Source organism: Hordeum vulgare, chromosome 3H, assembly GCF_904849725.1.
Source record: "Hordeum vulgare subsp. vulgare chromosome 3H, MorexV3_pseudomolecules_assembly, whole genome shotgun sequence".
Taxonomy (NCBI): Eukaryota; Viridiplantae; Streptophyta; class Magnoliopsida; order Poales; family Poaceae; genus Hordeum; species Hordeum vulgare.
The window spans coordinates 24,695,639-24,713,259 of NC_058520.1; the positions used below are offsets into that span (position 1 = coordinate 24,695,639).

At 46.4% G+C, this 17,621-nt stretch overlaps 1 protein-coding gene across 1 annotated transcript; it reads right to left on the minus strand.

Annotated features, from left to right (window-relative positions):
- Positions 1-450: 450 nt before the first annotated feature.
- LOC123442695 (very-long-chain enoyl-CoA reductase) lies at positions 451-3,862 on the minus strand. Its single transcript, XM_045118812.1, has 4 exons — positions 3,625-3,862; positions 3,475-3,514; positions 834-1,588; positions 451-736 (listed from the first exon to the last, which is right to left on the minus strand). Exons 1-4 carry the CDS (start codon positions 3,691-3,693, stop codon positions 668-670), a joined length of 933 nt encoding a protein of 310 aa, XP_044974747.1. The 5' UTR covers positions 3,694-3,862; the 3' UTR covers positions 451-667.
- Between the last annotated feature and the right edge of the window lie 13,759 nt (positions 3,863-17,621).

Sequence of the window (17,621 nt, forward strand, 5' to 3'; positions counted from 1 at the left end):
TATCATTGGTTTTGTGTGACTGGTATTAATTTATTTATTTCTGAGAGAAAAAAACATTGACCGGTGGTGATAAGATAGGCTGACAAGTCACAGGGAAGCTGACTGGCAGAGAGTACTGTCAAAAAAAAAGGTGACTGGTAGAGAGCAAGAGCAGAGTGGCCGTGCCATCACCAACCATAAATTAATTGACCAGCAAATCATCTTCTAATGTGCCGTGCCCTAATTGACTTCTTCTTCTAATGACTTTGTAGATGAGCACACACAGCAATGTCAAGCAGGCACATGGAACATTTTGTCAAACTTCAAATGAGATGACATAGGCAGGAATGATGGTAAAGCATCGGAATGGCAATATGCTTGCATCATCCTACGGTTCAGAAGCACGGAACACGGGCCGACACATATCAGATGAACCATCTTGAGGTTGGACTTGACTATGACAACACGACGCGACAAACCCCAGAGAATTTTTTTCAACAATAGGATAAGAAAATACATCCTTCGGATAAGAACATTTGGGCTACATAATTGAGGTTTGACAGCTGGTACAGGGCACGATTAGTAGGAATGTTTGCGTGAAATCGAATGATGGCTTTCAACTTTTGAACACTGGAACAGAATAAATGTTGAATCTCTAGATACCAGCCTTGCAAGCACAGTGTCTTCTTCACAGGAATGGAGGAAGGATCACCCATCGGCGAGGGTACTTGGGCCGCCCATCCTTCCCGTCGAACAGCTGCACAAGAAAGAAACAATGTCAGTAAATCCATGCAGTTTTCACAGGTTTTGTTTGGTGTTCAGTAATTCAGTGTGCAGAGGAGAGGTATACTTGCCTTCCTCAGGCGGCTGTGCTTTCCAAGCGCCCAGTTGGTCATGATGGCCGCCGCCACGGCAAGGAAGACGTAACCCGCCACGGTCTGGGTGGCGATGTTGAACCCGAGCCATTGGTAGATCTCGGTGGTGTAGTTTGCGCATGTCACGATGTTGAACAGGAAGCCCCGTGGGATCTGGTAGCCGCCGCTGCCGGTCGGGCTCCTGAGGTTCCTCAGCAGGATGTGGCAGTAGAAGTTTGCGATCTGGCACACGACCCCGATGCCGAACCCAATCTTCATCTGCAGGTCACTCACGGGGGTGTACAGAGGGTGGTTGCAGTAGTAGGCAATGTAGGCTCCAAAGGTCCAGTAGTAGGCACAGTTTCTGAAGACGTTTGACACGGGGGAAGTCGCGTGGCTGAAGCGGTGGACGAAGAAGGTCTCCATGATCCTCTTGAAGTAGTGGAAACAGAAGTAGTACATGGCGTAGGTCTGGACGGGGTGGATGACCCGCTCTCCCTCATACCCAAAGTATTTGTAGACGGGCAGGTAATAGAAGATGGGGTAGATGATAAGAGGGCCGACGTATTCCCAGAAGAAGAGCGTGCTGTAGTAGACCTGCGGGCCTAAATCTTTGAAGACTACTGTCAGGGACCCGGAACCCTTCTCACAGTATTCTGATAGGCTGGCCTTTTGATTGAGGACAACTGGCTTTCCAGATTTTCCAGGTTGTGCAGGGAGGGTGAGCCGTTGCCTAGCAGGATAATACTTCTTAGCTGCATGGTGTAGACACAAGTGATTACCAACCCATACATCTTAAGGGAAAACATGTGCTCTTCATACAGAAAGCACAGAAGCATAAAGGAAAATACGATCAATCATGTCAATCTAGCTCATTAATAATTCACCCACAGAAATCCACCAGAGAAGTGGGTTTCATGCATAGGGAAGATCTAATGATAACATTGTTCTCAACATTAGCAGCTTATGGTGCAGGCTCAAAAGCAGAACAGCAACAGTATGCATCTAGCAGGGCATGCTACACTTCTCTGGTATGATCAGAATTAGAAATGCTAGACAATGTTGAAAAATGGAGCTATTTATGGCAACAAACAAAAATAAACTACAACAAGCAAAAAGGTTGCAGAATGAGGATGGAATTGTTTTCAAGTTTCTAACATATTTGAGCAAGTCCTCTAGAAAAAATATTTGACCAAGATCAGGACATGGATTATCACTATGTTCCAGGATATAGCTGTTTCTTAATTCAGAGGCACAAAACCATCAGGACAATATTAATCTAATCTGCATCTCAAAAGTTCAGACTGGTGGCATTTCATACATTAAACAATACTATATACTGCATCATCATATGTGGTGATCGGTCTCCTGACTCAATCACATGGCAGCAGATCTACTTTAATGGTCCAACGTGAGTAGTAACTGTGTAAGCCTCACTTTAAGATTACAGGATGGCAAGTTAATAAGCTAACATGGCAGATCTGTGGGTCTGCATAAGGTTATAAAGGCTAAGGTGATTCGTACAAACTTGGCAATAAACACCATAAGTAATATAGGATTCTTGATAGCTAAATTTTGCAGTGACAGTCTCCACTAATTTATAGCAAGTTAGGGAAAAAAAGATGCTCAAAGAAGAAGAACACATAGAAGAGGGAAAAAAGAAAAATGGAGTTATCATGGGAAAACACCTAATAAAAACTAAGTTGCTCAGGAATCATCATAGATACTTTCTCCATCAGGCTAAGATATGATGAAAATCATGAGACCATCTCGAACAAGCTTGACCAACAAAAAAGGGGGAGATCACACATAGAAAATAAATGCAGAACATACAAAAACCTTCCAGTTTCATCCAACAAGAAGCAAGAAAACCAACACCTGCGGCATAAACATGAACTGAAAGAGAGACTTGCTGCTGCATGTTATGTACTTCTCGTATTAAAGGTATCCGTGTTGCAATTTGAGATCAAGTAGCTTCCAATAGAATATGAATAAACATAATTAGGTTGCAGCAGCAACTTAATTCTTTTCCAATGGAGCCACGGCATGTTTTTCACTGTGGTTCATGACTGTTCTTTGAAACGCACAGTTGAAATTGTGAAAAATATTAGCCAAACCGATCTCCAAACAACACCTACCCACGTTCTGTGCTCCGATTCAGTTATCCTTGTGTGACTTCTTCTCCGGAAGCCACAAAGCATGTGACTGTAATTAATTGAAATACTCGCATAATAGTGTTTTTTTTTTTGTATTTAAAGAAGATTGTGAGTGCATAGATAGATGTGGACGGCTAACTCCCTCCTACCTAGACAGGATCCTAACAACCTGCGCCAGCCAAAAGGAGCCCTACCAGATGAGGTCAAGCAAGCAAGCAATCAAGGAGAGCAAAACACCGACTGAAACAGCAGCCATTGCAGTGATGTGGCTGTCAAACTGTGCTAGTTATGACCCAAACACGGTGCTAACATTCAGCACATCTACTTGTTCATTGACGCGTTTACCAAGTCAGCATCCGGGTGAACTCATCCGGTCAACACACTGACTGAATTGCGGTCGCGGGCACTAGTGTTTTCCAGATTCGAACTCAAATCTAGAGGCAGGAGGCATTGGCGAGGAGGAGGAGAGAGGCAAGTAGACGTACTCTTGGCGTGGATGGCCTCCTGCAGATCCGCGACCTTGGCCTGCACACAAGAAACGAGAAGCACGGGACGAACGGTCAGCCCGAGCTTGGAAACCCCGCTCTCGAGATCTTATAGTTAATAAGAGCGAAACCCTGCCCCGGGCCACGTACCGAGTCCTTGAGCTCGACGCCGCCCTTGACGACCTCGCGGCCGCTCCGGGACACGACGGAGACCTTCATGCTCCCCTCCTCCGGCGTCCCGCCGCTGGTGGCTTGAGGCAGCGAGGCGAGGCGAGGTCCCCTGGAACCTATGGCGGGGGTGGAGAAGAGGAGAGGAGGGGAGGGGTGGAGGAGGGGTCGGAGGGGGAGGCGTATTTGATTGAGATCCCGCGGCGGTGGAGGGAGCGGGCCGGTGGGGCGTTGGGCGGACGGGCCCACCGGAGTTATGCGGGCGTTAAGGCGGAGGAGGATGCAGCCTCTCTTGCTTGGTTGATGCTGACCGGGTGGGTGTACGCGTAGGGATAGGATATGGGTCTCCGTGGTCACGGCCCAGGAGGACTCTTCGCCTGTGTGTACCAGCCGAGCCGTTAACCGGTGCTACCTACAACTGCAAACTAATTTTTAAAAAATAGGAAACTTGAACTACGATCTTGCATGTGTAAGCTTAGCTGTAAGGGCACCTCCAACACTCGCCCGTAGTTTGCTTTGAGGATATAGTGACACGAGACAGGTTCATTCCGTCCCCAGTTCATCATTTCAGTGTTTAGTTGAGGATGGAACCGGAACCGAAACCGAGTGATCCTCACAAAAGGAATATTCCTTATATATGCTTCATCAACCGATTTCATCAAATCCAAGGAATCACCTGGTTATTCTTCTCGTATTGATAGAAGAAAAAAAGAAAACACCCCTGCTGATTGTTAAAATCAAAAATACAATGAAAATGTTACTGGAATTTATATAATATATCGATAAAAGAAAAAGAAAAACCCCACAATGTGAGTTGAGTCATATTCTTCTCATTTCATATCTCCAACCAAACACAAAAATGGAACGAACCCGTGACATTTTTTATCTTCAACTAAACGCAAGAATGGAACCAACCCATTCCTTCAAAACGAGACCATGACATACCATGCCTTTTGGTTCTCAAACCAAACACAAAACTCATGCCGAAGGCCGTCATTAATACATTTCAATAATTAACTGAACCGGTCTGATGAAATTCGTACAAACACGACGGATCTCATACGAACCGAACGACATTCATATAATCATGACGGATTTTCGCTACGGACATTTAGAACAAAAAATAGTTTCGACTCTAAACCTACCCTATGGTGGCATCCGGCATTTAGGCCCTTGTAGTCCTCCATTCGTCGTCTCCAAGAACACCGGCGATAAGAGTAAAGCGGCAGCCTCCAGCGAGGAAGAGGAGAGAACATGGGAGACGGCCTGGCCCACATGGGACACAAGGCCCCTGCCGCCTCTCATGCCCTACTTATCCTCGCGGGAGTCTGTGCCTTGTTGGTCACGATGGATGTGAGGTCCACAATGAAAATGATGGCGCTAGCGTTGTCGTTGTCCCATCAGGCCGTCCGATAGTTCACCGACGGGGCGTAGGAGGTGCAGCTGGCATTGTTTTCTTCCGCGATCGCCTACAGCTGCACCTCCGTGACGGCTTGATCGTGGAAGGCCTCGTATATCGCATTTTTGTTACGCCAATGAGAGACCGCGTCCGCTCTATAACGACATGGATGTGGGCAGCTGGCGTCAGGTGGGAACGGGCACAAATAAAGAAGAAGAGTTTTGGATGGGCCGGGATGGTCAGAAGTCGACTTGGATCCGTCTGGACACCCGCAAAGCCCGTAGTTTGTATCTGTTTTACGGGAAAATGCATGTTCGGACTGTTCGATGAACCGATGCGTGTCCGTTTTGTATGGCACAACACATCCGGACCGTACGTTTGCGGGCGGTTTGAGAATTGGCGTTGAAAATGTCCTAAGCTTGTTTAACATTTTCCTGAAGGAAAAAAGGGTTTGTGTAGCACTGAGGAATGACGTGCAGGCTTGATTCCGAGGTGTGATCATTCGTGCGCAGGCAAAGAACGCCGTGTGTTGCGTGGAGAGTTTCAGCCGACAACAGAGAGATCTTGAGCTGGTGTGTATGGACCGGGTTCAGCGCGACGGGATTGCAGGGTGCGGGTCAGCTGGGTTGGGTGGGGGGTAGGCCGGGCGGCCCAACGGCCCCGAACGACCGAACGCGCGACGGCCGGGCCGTAATTCCTCGCGCACCATCTTCCCGTGCTCCCGTTCCACCCATCGCGTCGCACACCGTCCGTCACGTGCTCCCTCGCCGTTACCACGTTTTACCACCACCGGCGACCGATCCACACCCGCCCCACCTGCACGTACGCGTCGCTATATTATACTCCCTCCGTTCCTAAATATAAGTTTTTTTTAAAGATTTTCACTATTAGACTACATACGGATGTATATAGACATACTTTAGACCATACATTCAATCATTTTGTTTCGTATGTAAACCCCTAGTGAAATCGTTTAAAAGACTTATATTTAGGAACGGAGGGAGTAGACGTGACGATCGAACATGACGAAACGTTTTTGTGCATTCCTGAAGAAAATCGTGGTTTCGGAAACCGCGAACTGATTTGGCGAGTGGTCATGCGTCGGCAAGCTGACGCAAGGACACAATTGGTCGTCTTCAGAATCGTTGGACCAACCATGCGGCAGCCGTTCGATACGGGACGCGTCGGCACCTCACGACCGCTTGCAACATGATCAATGTTTCGTTCGCTTGAAAGTTTGCAAACACGATTCGTCGAAGGTTTACAACATGACCCATGTCGCGCTGTCGATTTGAAGCGTGTTGACCGGCCACGACGTTATTTGCTTGCAAGTAGGACTGCCTAAGGACCGGCCATCACCCCGTGCAATAGCGGCCATCGGCCATGGGAGGTACTCCTCTCCCTCGCCTAAGCTACGGCGAGGGAGCGGGGAGAAGTGGTCACCAACCATGAAGTTGGTCACGAGACTTAGGGAGGTGCATCCATGACGAGTATTGCATGAAGGAAGAAAATGATTGTTCGCAAGAAAGAAGTAACAAATGACAGGGTCATATACTCAGACTAGCCAACCGCGAGGAGCCTGGCCTTGTAGAAGACACGGGGGCCACTAGGCCCGAGGCAAAGAAGGAACCCTAAGAGGGGGAACACCTTCGTGATCTTCAAGAAGAGAGGACAGATACACCCTAGATGGCATCTACCATGTAAATCCTAGGCCTCTCCTGCATGTATAAAGTAAGGCCTAGGGTACCCATTAGCATATATCCTCATATAGGAGAACTCCCGGTAGCAATATGATACATCACTCTAATCCCGTGCATGGGGCATCCCTTCACTAGGAATCTTTACCTAATACTAAAGCGGCTATTACTTCTGTCAGAAAACCCATCGTAGCGTTTTTATAAAAAAAAGCCCTCCTGTTTATGGTAGTTGAATCCTGTCACGCCCAAGATGCGACCCTATCCTCAATTTGGCACGAAGGCCTCGTCAGGGATAGAAGCGCATCTCGTCGTGTCGCAAGAACGGATATCGTTACAAGTACATGTACTGAAAAGAAGAGATATATATATATATATATAGAATTGGCTTACACTCGCCACAAGCTACATCAGAGTCACAGTAGTACATTACATATTCATCAAGAGTAAGAGCAGGGTCCGACTACGGACGAAAACAAACGACAAAAAAGAACGACGTCCATCCTTGCTATCCCAGGCTGCCGGCCTGGAACCCATCCTAGATCGATGAAGAAGAAGAAGAAGAAGAAGAAGTAACTCCAAATGAACAATCAACGCGCTCGCATCGGGTAACCTTTATATGTACCTGCAACTGGTATTGTAGTAATCTGTGAGCCACAGGGGACTCATCAATCTCATTTCCAAAGGTATCAAGACTAGCAAAGCTTAATGGGTGAGGTATGGTTAAGTGGTGAGGTTGCAGCAGCGACTAAGCATATATTTGGTGGCTAAACTTACGAGTACAAGAAATAAGAAGGGGTATGATCTACGCATAACGGACGTGAACTACTGATGATCAAATGAATGATCCTGAACACCTACCTACGTCAGACATAACCCCACCGTGTCCTCGATCGGAGAAGGAACTCACGAAAGAGACATTCACGGTTACACACACAGTTGGCATATTTTAATTAAGTTAACTTCAAGTTATCTAGAACCAGTGTTAAACAAAGCTTCCACGTTGCCACATAACCGCGGGCACGGCTTTCCGAAAAGATTTAACCCTGCAGGGGTGCTCCAACTAGTCCATCACAAATTACCACAAGCCGCATAGAAATCCTCAATCACGAAGCTCGCGATCTCGTCGGATTCCCCAGTGGAAAACCTCAATTCTGAGATTACCCAAAACATCACCGGAATCCCGATGCACAACATATCTCGTCAAAGGTAAACTAATCCAGCAAGGCCACCCGGTGTGTCGCCGCATATCTCGTTCTCAGGACACACCGTCTATGCAAAGTGGACGGGAACCAAACCTCGAGTTGCCCCGTGGTGGCACCGCCGACTGCTAGGTGGGTGGACCAACACTCATGAGGAGCACTGGCCCGGGGGTTGATTAAATTTCCTCGGGTTAATTACTCCCTATGCAGTTCATTAGTTATTAGGCAAATGTAGTACCAAAGTTGGGCCTTGCCAGACCAGCTTTAATCTAAAATGAATTATCAAGGGGGTCCCCATAACAACCCCGGTCGTGTTAGGAGCGCTCATTTATGGAACATAACACCGGTAGCCGACACTAAGGGGGCAAAGATGGAACAAAACACCAGGCTAGAAAAGGGCCGAGCCTTCCACCTTTTACCAAGTATATAGGTGCATTAAATTCAATAGCATTTAAATAGGGTGATAAGACAAGGAACCCATGTTATCACATGGAAGCATCTGCACCTGCAACTAGCAACGCTAACAACATGGATAAGCAAGCGGTAACATAGCCAATCAGTGGTTTGCTAGGTCGAACAGGTTGAAGGTTATCATGGCATTGTTGAGAGGCTGATATTTAACAAGTGGTAGGCAACGAGACATAAACGATAGAAGCGAAAAACTAGCATGGCAATGATAGTAATGGTATCTGGGGAAATGGTCATCTTCCCTAAGATCCCGCTTGGAAGAAGAATGACTCCGTGGAGCAGACGAACAGACGTAGTCAAACGGGTCCTCACAGTCCGACACGCTTGCGGAACTCTATCGAGACGGAACAAACCGGAAACAAACATCAACACAGATATTCACCACACGATGCACAACATGATGCACAAACTAATATGATGCATGAACATATCAAAATGCAAGGGATGGCATGGCAATTCACCTCACGCAAACTCTACACATTAAGTGAAGCTCGATATGCAACGGGTTGCATATCGACGAAACTCCACGATTAAATTATTAGTTCACTCCCTTTAATTTATCGGCAAGATTAAATGTTTTTAACATGGCAAGGGGTGAAGCGAGATCCTACAGTCATCCTAGTCGGTTAACACGCGGAGCATAGAACGGAGCTACGACACAAGAGGCATGCAACACACGATATATGCCATGAATGCGTCATGCATGCAAGTTCATCAACATCACGGCAAGAAGGGAAAGAAGCAGGGTGTCGCCACGTCGAGCGAAAAAGAACCATGGCGGCAAAAAACATTGCCACGACAACGTTCCTATCACGACAACTCGTCGAGATATCGTGCCAACAAATAGGGAGCGCGTGCGGGAACGGTAAATAAAGATGGGGTGATCCCGGTTACCGGGTTCCCATGTGTCGGGGCTCAACGAGAGGAACACGTGCAACGGCAACATAAGGCGCAAACATAATCATCTCATACATCACATGAATACGGTTCTCGGCCACGTCTCATCGGTATACCTTCGACGCGTGCGAATCTGAGGGGTTCGGTTCGATGAAGGAGATCAACGGTCGTCGTGGTCGTCGTGGAAGTAGTCTTACACGGTCTCGTCGACGGTAGTCGTTCTCTTGCATCGATAGACGATCTTCGGCGTCGGGAGTCGAACACGTTCCGGGGGTCGTCGAGGACGTCGTGGTTCTCGGCGAACTTGTCGATTCCACGGTGTCGGGGATGGTGCGCGCGGCGACGGCAAAACGACAGCACAAGCTAGCAACATCTTCTAGCATGCAAGCAACCTACATCTACTAGCAACTAGCACTAGCAGCAAGCAGGTAAAAGCAAGAGCAGCAACAACATCTACGCAACAGCATCTATGCAACAGCAAGCATGCCAAGCAGCAAGAGCAAGCTAGCAGCAGCATCCTACATAGCAACGCTAGCATCAGCAGCTTGCTACAGCGAGCAGATACGACATGCATCTAGCAAAACGGCAAGCACAACAAGTAGCATCGGCAGAGCAACGACCAGCAACACGCTATGATACAACATGGCGACACGCAGCGGCTAACAGCAAGCGCAGGCAAGCAACAACAAACATCATCGGCGACAAGCGGGAGCAGCAGCAAGCTTCGGCGATAGTAACAGGTGGCGACAGCAGGCACAACAACACCAACAACGCGACAGCACGCAACAGGCAACAATAGCTAAGCAATAGAGGAACTCCATGGCGCGACGATGGCGAGCTCCGGCATGGGCCGCGGGAGACGAGCACGGCACCGACGCGGGAGGCGAGCACGGACACAGGGCGCTTGGGGCGGCGGGATCCGGCCGGAACGGGCACGGGCGGCGGCGCAGCTGAGGCCGACGGTGCGGGGTGGAGCAGCGACCGGGGGTTCAGGGGCAGCACCAGCGTGACGAGGGGAATCTCCCTGGCGGGACGACGATCGGCTCGGGCAAGGGGGGTCCCGAGGAGGGGACGAGACGGGGGAGGAGGCGCTGGGTGCCCGCCGTGTCGAGGAAGAGGATGGGCTCGGGGCTGCTGGCGCTGGGAGGCGAGGAGGAAGAAAGGGGATCGGGGGCTGCGAGAGGAGGATGACGGCGCTGGGTCTCGGGGAGAACAAGGGGAGCGGGGCGGTTCGCTAGGGCAGGGGTCTGCTGGGCCTTGGCCCAAGTGGGCCTCTCCCTCTTTGTTTTTTTTAAATCCTTTTAAACAGAAAATTTTCAAACAAAGAAGAGCTTTTAACAAAAAATAAAATAAAATAAAGGCTTTTGACTCCTTTGAAAAAAATATTCCCAACTATAAGAAATAGTTGGGCATTTTTTTAAAAGGAAAAAAATAAAACCTTTGAAGAATTAAAATTAAAACCTTTTTGAAGAATAAAATAAAACCTCTTTTATTTAAAGAATTGTCGGGACCCCGACCCTAAGTCATAGGAATCCAGCCTGTAACACATCGCATCTCTTTGCGGTCTCACGCACGATTAACTCCACGGCTGCAGCCTTACCTTAGCCGGGACCGTTTGCGTCTTTTGACTCACGTATGTAATAGTGTCGCTAGCATTCCAATGTCAAAGAACCCGGATCGACAAGTCTAGTCACAAACCAAAGTGGCAGTACCGCACAAGGACAAGCATACATGACCCAACAAAGCAGGTGTCGGTCACCAGCGAGTGTAGACGAGTCGTAGCAAGCTACAAGGACTCTATTACATCGCATGACATTTCCCCAAAGGGGACAGACACAGCAGCTAAGAAGGACACATGCCGGTCAACCAATGTGTCCGGAGCAGTAGCGAACTACCAAGGCTCGTTGGATCACAAAGGGGCATTTCCTTGTAAGGAGTGCTACTAAAGTTCACGACTAGGTAATCGAACCCCATACATACAAGTACGACACACGTACGCATGGCATACCGATATGTATAGATATATCGATGGTATCACAACATAACCATAAACATACAAACTTTATTTAAGAGGCTCGGAAGAGCCACACACATAATGTTACACATTAAGGGTCTCACGACCCATAAAAGCAGTCATGCAGTTACAAGCCAGCGGAAGAGTTTAAACTGTCTGAGTACAGACAGGGCAACTAGAAGGCACATGGCCTGACTATACTACAGATCCAACGTAGGGCCGGATCGTAGCTGGGACACCAGCTACTCGTCGTCGTCGATGTCTACGAAGAACCCTCCATTAGGGTCATTAGCAACCTCTGCAACATTTATTAAGCAAACATGAGTACGAAGGTACTCAGCAAGACTTTAGGATATCTAACTACTCATGCAAGGTATCAAAAGGGTATTGTGGGGTTTCATGCGGAAAGCCAGCATATGACTCGTGGCTAAACAACTTGCATTTTTAAATAATTTTGACAACTTGATTTCTCGCACACGAGTCCACTAACACCACAACAATACACTATCGTGGAATCATTCCGTCTCCATACGGAATTTCCGTCCATGACACTCACGTTTATCTTGACAATTTTATGAGTAGCCATTGAAGTTATCTATGAACAACATATGTCTCCAAGTAGTCCATATCCGCGGACGCGGCTATTCGAATAGATCATAACCCTGCTGGGGTGTACTTCGACACAGACGCTCTCGCCACTTATCGCCATGTGCACGTCATGCACCTAGGCAACCTTCAAGCGGAAGCCCAGCGAGGGAGTCGGCCACGCCCGTTAACCACACTAGTACCTAGTCCAGGTTTATCGCCTATTTGAGAGTAACCCGTACGGAAGTCCGGCCAAGGTTTCCGCCACGGCCTCAAACGATGTGCGTAGGGTTCCCAAGCCCACCATCCGGGTGCCACTTGGTACACCGTGCCACTGCCTACCGCATCACGGCCCACCTCTCAGGTCAGCACCATGCACGGCCTCCAACATTACTATAAACACCAGAAACTACTTGCAACTCGTGGACCGAGTACTAAGCGATTAATAGGCCGAGCGGGGTCATATTTCAGGGCCCAGCATGTGGTAGTATTAGTCTTGGATTACATACACGGAACTCAGTTCCTAAGGACGGTTCCAATGAAACAACCCGCCATGTACTCCTACACAGCCTTTCACCGGTACCTTTACCAAATCAGGTTCAACACACAACCTTTGCTTACCGAACACATTCTCACAAATCTGTTCATCTCCCAGATGACAGACCATACACAACTCTAAGCATAGCATGCATAGCAGGATAAGGCACAACATAGCTCAAGCAACTATCAGGTATGCTAGGTTGCAAGGTTCGGCTATTTACTGTGACAAGGTTAGGTCATGCAAAGGAAGTGGGTTCCACTAACGTGGCAAAAGCATTTGAAGCATTTGATCCTAATGCAATAAATAAGTGCAGGAGCAAGAACATGGGATTTATCGGGATGATCAAAATGGTTGCTTGCCTTGTTGCTCAGAGGAGGGACAATATCCGTCAGACGGATATTCGGTGGAATCCGGGGGAGCGGAGCCTACCGAAATGAATGGCAACAATCAATAACAATCAAATGCAAACAAGATGATGCATGAGCATGGCATGAGAATGCAAGGTGATAAACTAATATAGTCAACATGTATTAGGTTTGATGTTGATTTGAATCAAATTCAAATATCACTTCGAACGAGGTATTCTCAGATACCGATTTAATTGATTCGACCTAATGCTGAGATCAACTTGATGTTAGCATGCATGAGATGTCATGTTGAGGTACTGGTTTGTTATTAGAACATTGTTTGATCATATCATTCATAATGAAATTTGAATATTTTCCAAATTCCATTTATAAAATATTTATAAGAATTGACTTATTCATTAATCAACATGTTTGGGTTCTGTAACTTTTTCAAACATGGTTGAAAATAGCATATTCAGATTCCTTAAATTTTTCTGATACTTCTTCATATATAAATTATTTTCATTGGAGTTACAGATTAATTTCTATGAATTTTTGAAGTTTTAAACATTTCTGGAATTGTTTTTATACTGGAAAATACTTTTACTGCATCAGCATGACATCAGTAGGTCCATCTGGCCGTTGAAAGTCAAACCTGACCAGTGGGACCCACTGGTAAGTGTCTCTGGTCAATTTTAGACTAGGATTAATCTTATTTAGTTAATTAAACTCACTAGACCCACATGTCAGTGTCTTATTAATTTAACTGATTTATTTTTATTATCTCTAATCTTGCCAGAGGCTGGCCCCACCAGTCAATGGCTCAGGCCAGCCGAGATCCACCGGCGGCGAGGTCGTCCTCGCCGGCGGGGAGCCTCCGGCGAGCACCAGAACGTCGGGGGGGGGCTCGGAAATGACGCACAGAGGGCCAAACGCACGGCTGAGACCATGGGAGGAACGACCACTAGATGGCGCGCACGATGGAACAAGCCCCAGGGGCTGGGGTGGCCGGGATCAACGTCGGCGACGAGCTTGGCGGCGACCAAGTTCGGCCATCGTCGAAGCCATCGAATACAGGGGCAAAACGCGCGGGGCTGGGCACTGAACGCATCTACATGATGTCCTGAGGCTGTTGGTGGCCTTGGACTGACCAACCCGTCACCGGAGGGCTGCCGGCGACGAGCTGCAGCGGCGGTCCTCGTCGGGCTCCGATGGAACTAAGCCTAGAGGAGGGGATCGACGGGGAGAGCTTAGGGGAAGTGACCACATGCTCACCGGGAGTGCAGAGCAGAGCTTAGACGGCTCGAGGAAGGGCTGAGGGCGACGAATCGAGCAGAGCTTGCCGGCGGCCGAAGGTTGAAGACGACGGTGCCGTGGGCGTTGCAGGGCTCGGGGAAGCTTCGGCTTCTGCAGGGAGGACCAGATCGACGAGGCGGAGCTAACGACGCACTCAGAGAGGGGATCCTATGGCTAGGGGCACGGGCAGCTCGAGCTTTGCTCGGGCTCCAATGGCGGCAGAAGGAGGGAGGAGAGATCCGAGAGGAGGGGGGGATCTGGCGCTAGCAATGGATAGGGTCGGCCACGGGGAGCTTATCCCCGTGCTTGCCAGCGCGAAACGGCGGCCAAGCAGCCAGGGAGCTGCGTGGAGGCGCGCGGCGACGCAGCGGCCACCTCCTGCTCCTACTGGCGAGGAGGAAGACGACACGGGCAGCTGGGTCGGGCCGGCTAGGCGACAGGTAACTTCTTTCCCATTTTCTTTCTGTTTTATTTCTGTTTTAATTTCTGACATTGATTTACTATTTATTTCAGTTCCCAAATAAATTGTAAAAACTATATTAAGCACCCTAGAATATTTGTTGGAATATTTCCAACCATTTCCAGAGTTTTCAACATTTTTGAAAATTTAAAGTTTCTAATTTCAAATTTAAAACTTGAAACCAGTAGCTTTTTTGCATTTATTAAAATACTTAAAGTGTCAAGAAAAATGTTTTCTTCATTGCTCATTTACTTTCATGATTTATCAGAAAGTTTGAACTTTTCTTGAGGCCATTTTGGGTTCATTGATTTTAACTAGTTTGAGATTTCCTTTATTTAAAGTAGTGGCTAGGGTTTTAAGTTTTTCCTTTACCACTTTCTTGTTCTTGTTGGAAAATTCTTAGATGCAAATGCAAAGAAAAACATGAGCACAAGCTAACTTGCTTAAGGGGTCAGGGATGTGACAAGAATAAAATAAAAGCGCTTTAAAAGAGAAAAGAAAATGAGACGACTTTAAAATAAAACAAAAGGGGAAATAAAATAAAACCCAAGGGTTGCCCCCACATTTAATAAAAGGGTTTTTATTAAAAAGAAGACGAACCTTTTAAAATAGGGGTTTTAAACGAAGACTTTAGCAAAACCAAACAAATGAATAAGAGGAGAGAGAGGGAGAGCTACTATCGCACTACGACTCGGTGATCACTCAAAGCAGAACACTCAAAACACCACACGTGACAGACGATGCAAGATGCCATGCATGACGTGACGATGCAAACTAAATGACGATGCAACAAATAAAACTAATCACACGACGGAAACGGAAATAAAAAGGGGAATCTTCTAGGCGTCGGTCTCGGGCTGTCACAACTCTCCTACACTACAAGAGGATCTCGCCCCGAGATCCAAGAATGAAAGGGGGAGAGGATGAGAAAGAACAACAGGTAAAACTTAGTGGCTTCTTGACAAACGAGTGAAATCAACGATCCTTGAAGGTTGCAAAGATATGAGGACTGATATGAGGAAGAAGCAAGAATTCACAGAAAATTTCGGCAGCACTTCGGTAGGAAAATGGGACAAAAAATTTGATAAGAAGAGAGAATTAGACAATATACATAACAAACAACTAAATAGAGGAAGGGAACACCATGATCTTGATAGAACAATATAATAGACCCAAAAGACCAACATCACAATGCCTCCGGAACAAGAGAATAGGAATTAGCTCATACGGAAGAAGAGAATGAAGAAAAGAATGACAACTATCATCACAATGGAATTGAAGAGCCTCCGGACAGAGAATTGACGTAGTAGTTGGAAAACCAACAACGAAAATAACAAAACAGTAGTGGACTTCTGAAAATCATCTCAACATATAAGAGGTGACGACCAACCACTAAAAGAAACAAGGATAGATTGGGAGCAACAATATATGAACAATCTTACACCAAGAGGATGCATTGAGAACTTAGATTAAAGACAAGCACCATGATAGCACAATCCATAGGAAAAACTTTAGGTGCAATCCAAACCAAGATAGCTCAATAAATAAATCATGGTTGCAAATATCTCATGACCATAGAATTGGTGGGTTTAATTATCTCATTCCTGAAAGGAAAACTCTTCGAGGCTCCTACACTAACAAGAATGCTATAATACCACCTCAAAGGATAAAGGAAGAAGAATTGCACATAGAAATGCAAGAGAAAGGATACTTGAGGTTCTCCAACAAGAATCTTGAAGAACACTTGAGAAAGAATTGAAACCTTGAAGAACCACCAAGAAGGACCTCCGTATACAAATGAATGATGCAACGATATGAAGCTAGAAAAGAATAAGATTATGACCTTGCCAGGATTTAGATGAAACCTCACAAAGAGATACTAAAAGAACTTGAAACTCCGGAAAAGAAAGATAAGCGCTAGAGAAAAGAATTGATATCAAGAGCCACTCCGGAAGAAGAATTCAGATTACTATGAAGAGGAATAAGAATTATGTTATGCTTATCCTTCATCAAGTTTAATTGATGGCAAGCACGGATTTAGCATACAACTTATTCCGCTTGAAAGAATCTTGAAGAGATAGAGAGATAAGCACCACTTGAAGCATAATTGAAGGAAGCACCGGTAAGAATTCACAATTGAATGGGGATACCAAGAATTAATGGAGATACATGAGAATGAAGAGATCATGATCCACCTGAAAGAAAAGTTGACCAAAGCACCGGAAAATCGAGAGACGAACGAAGAGACAACCATTGAGAAGAATTGAGGATGAAAGCTGAAAGCTGAGAACGAAGATTCTTCTGAAATGATGGCCTTCGGAGGATCGAGAATGCAAACACCTCACAGAAGCACCGGATAGCAAGAAATTAATCACTCATGATTGGAAACAATTGAAGATGATAACACAAGGCTAAAATGATGAATCTGCAAGAGAATGACAAGGATTTGAGATAAACACTCCTTCGGTCTTCAAAGCAGAGAATGACGAGAAGAACACCACCAAGAGTTAATGAGACACTCCGGAATAAAGAATAATGAAAGGTTGAGCCAAATACGAGAAATAATTCAAATAGATCTTGAAGAAGGAATATGACTGATGAAATCCATACTTACGTCATAGTTGAAAAGAATTAAAGACCTCCGGTAGGATTACAGAGCTATATAAGATCCTGGGGAAAAACCTGTGGGTTATGGGCCCACTCAAAGAAACCACCGTTAGAAAAGATTGCTTAGAAGAGAGATATTGCACCGGTAGAAATGAAAACTTGATGAGGTTGAGCACCTCAAAATAATTAAAGAATTGAAAACAAGAAACTCTGAGACATCTTCAACACTCCGGATGAAAAGAGAGGAATGAATAACCAAGATAGGCTGAAAAAATCTCCAACATGAAAAAGAATTACAAGGATAATTAGGATATGATGAACACGGATAACTGAATTAAATTCACCGGAAAGATAACAAGATTGAACAAAGATGAGCACGAAGCTCCTGAAAATCTTCACAATGAATCACCGGATAAGACACGGAAGAAAAAAATAGCGGAAGCAACAATGAAAAGAAAACTCTTGGATG

Excerpts from the sequence above, each read along its gene's own strand:
- LOC123442695 (XM_045118812.1), bottom strand. The coding sequence starts at position 3,693 with ATGAAGGTCTCCGTCGTGTCCCGGAGCGGCCGCGAGGTCGTCAAGGGC. Across the intron at positions 3,515-3,624 it reads GCGTCGAGCTCAAGGACTCG|GCCAAGGTCGCGGATCTGCA; the intron begins GTACGTGGCCCG and ends TCTTGTGTGCAG. Across the intron at positions 1,589-3,474 it reads GGAGGCCATCCACGCCAAGA|CTAAGAAGTATTATCCTGCT; the intron begins GTACGTCTACTT and ends TACACCATGCAG.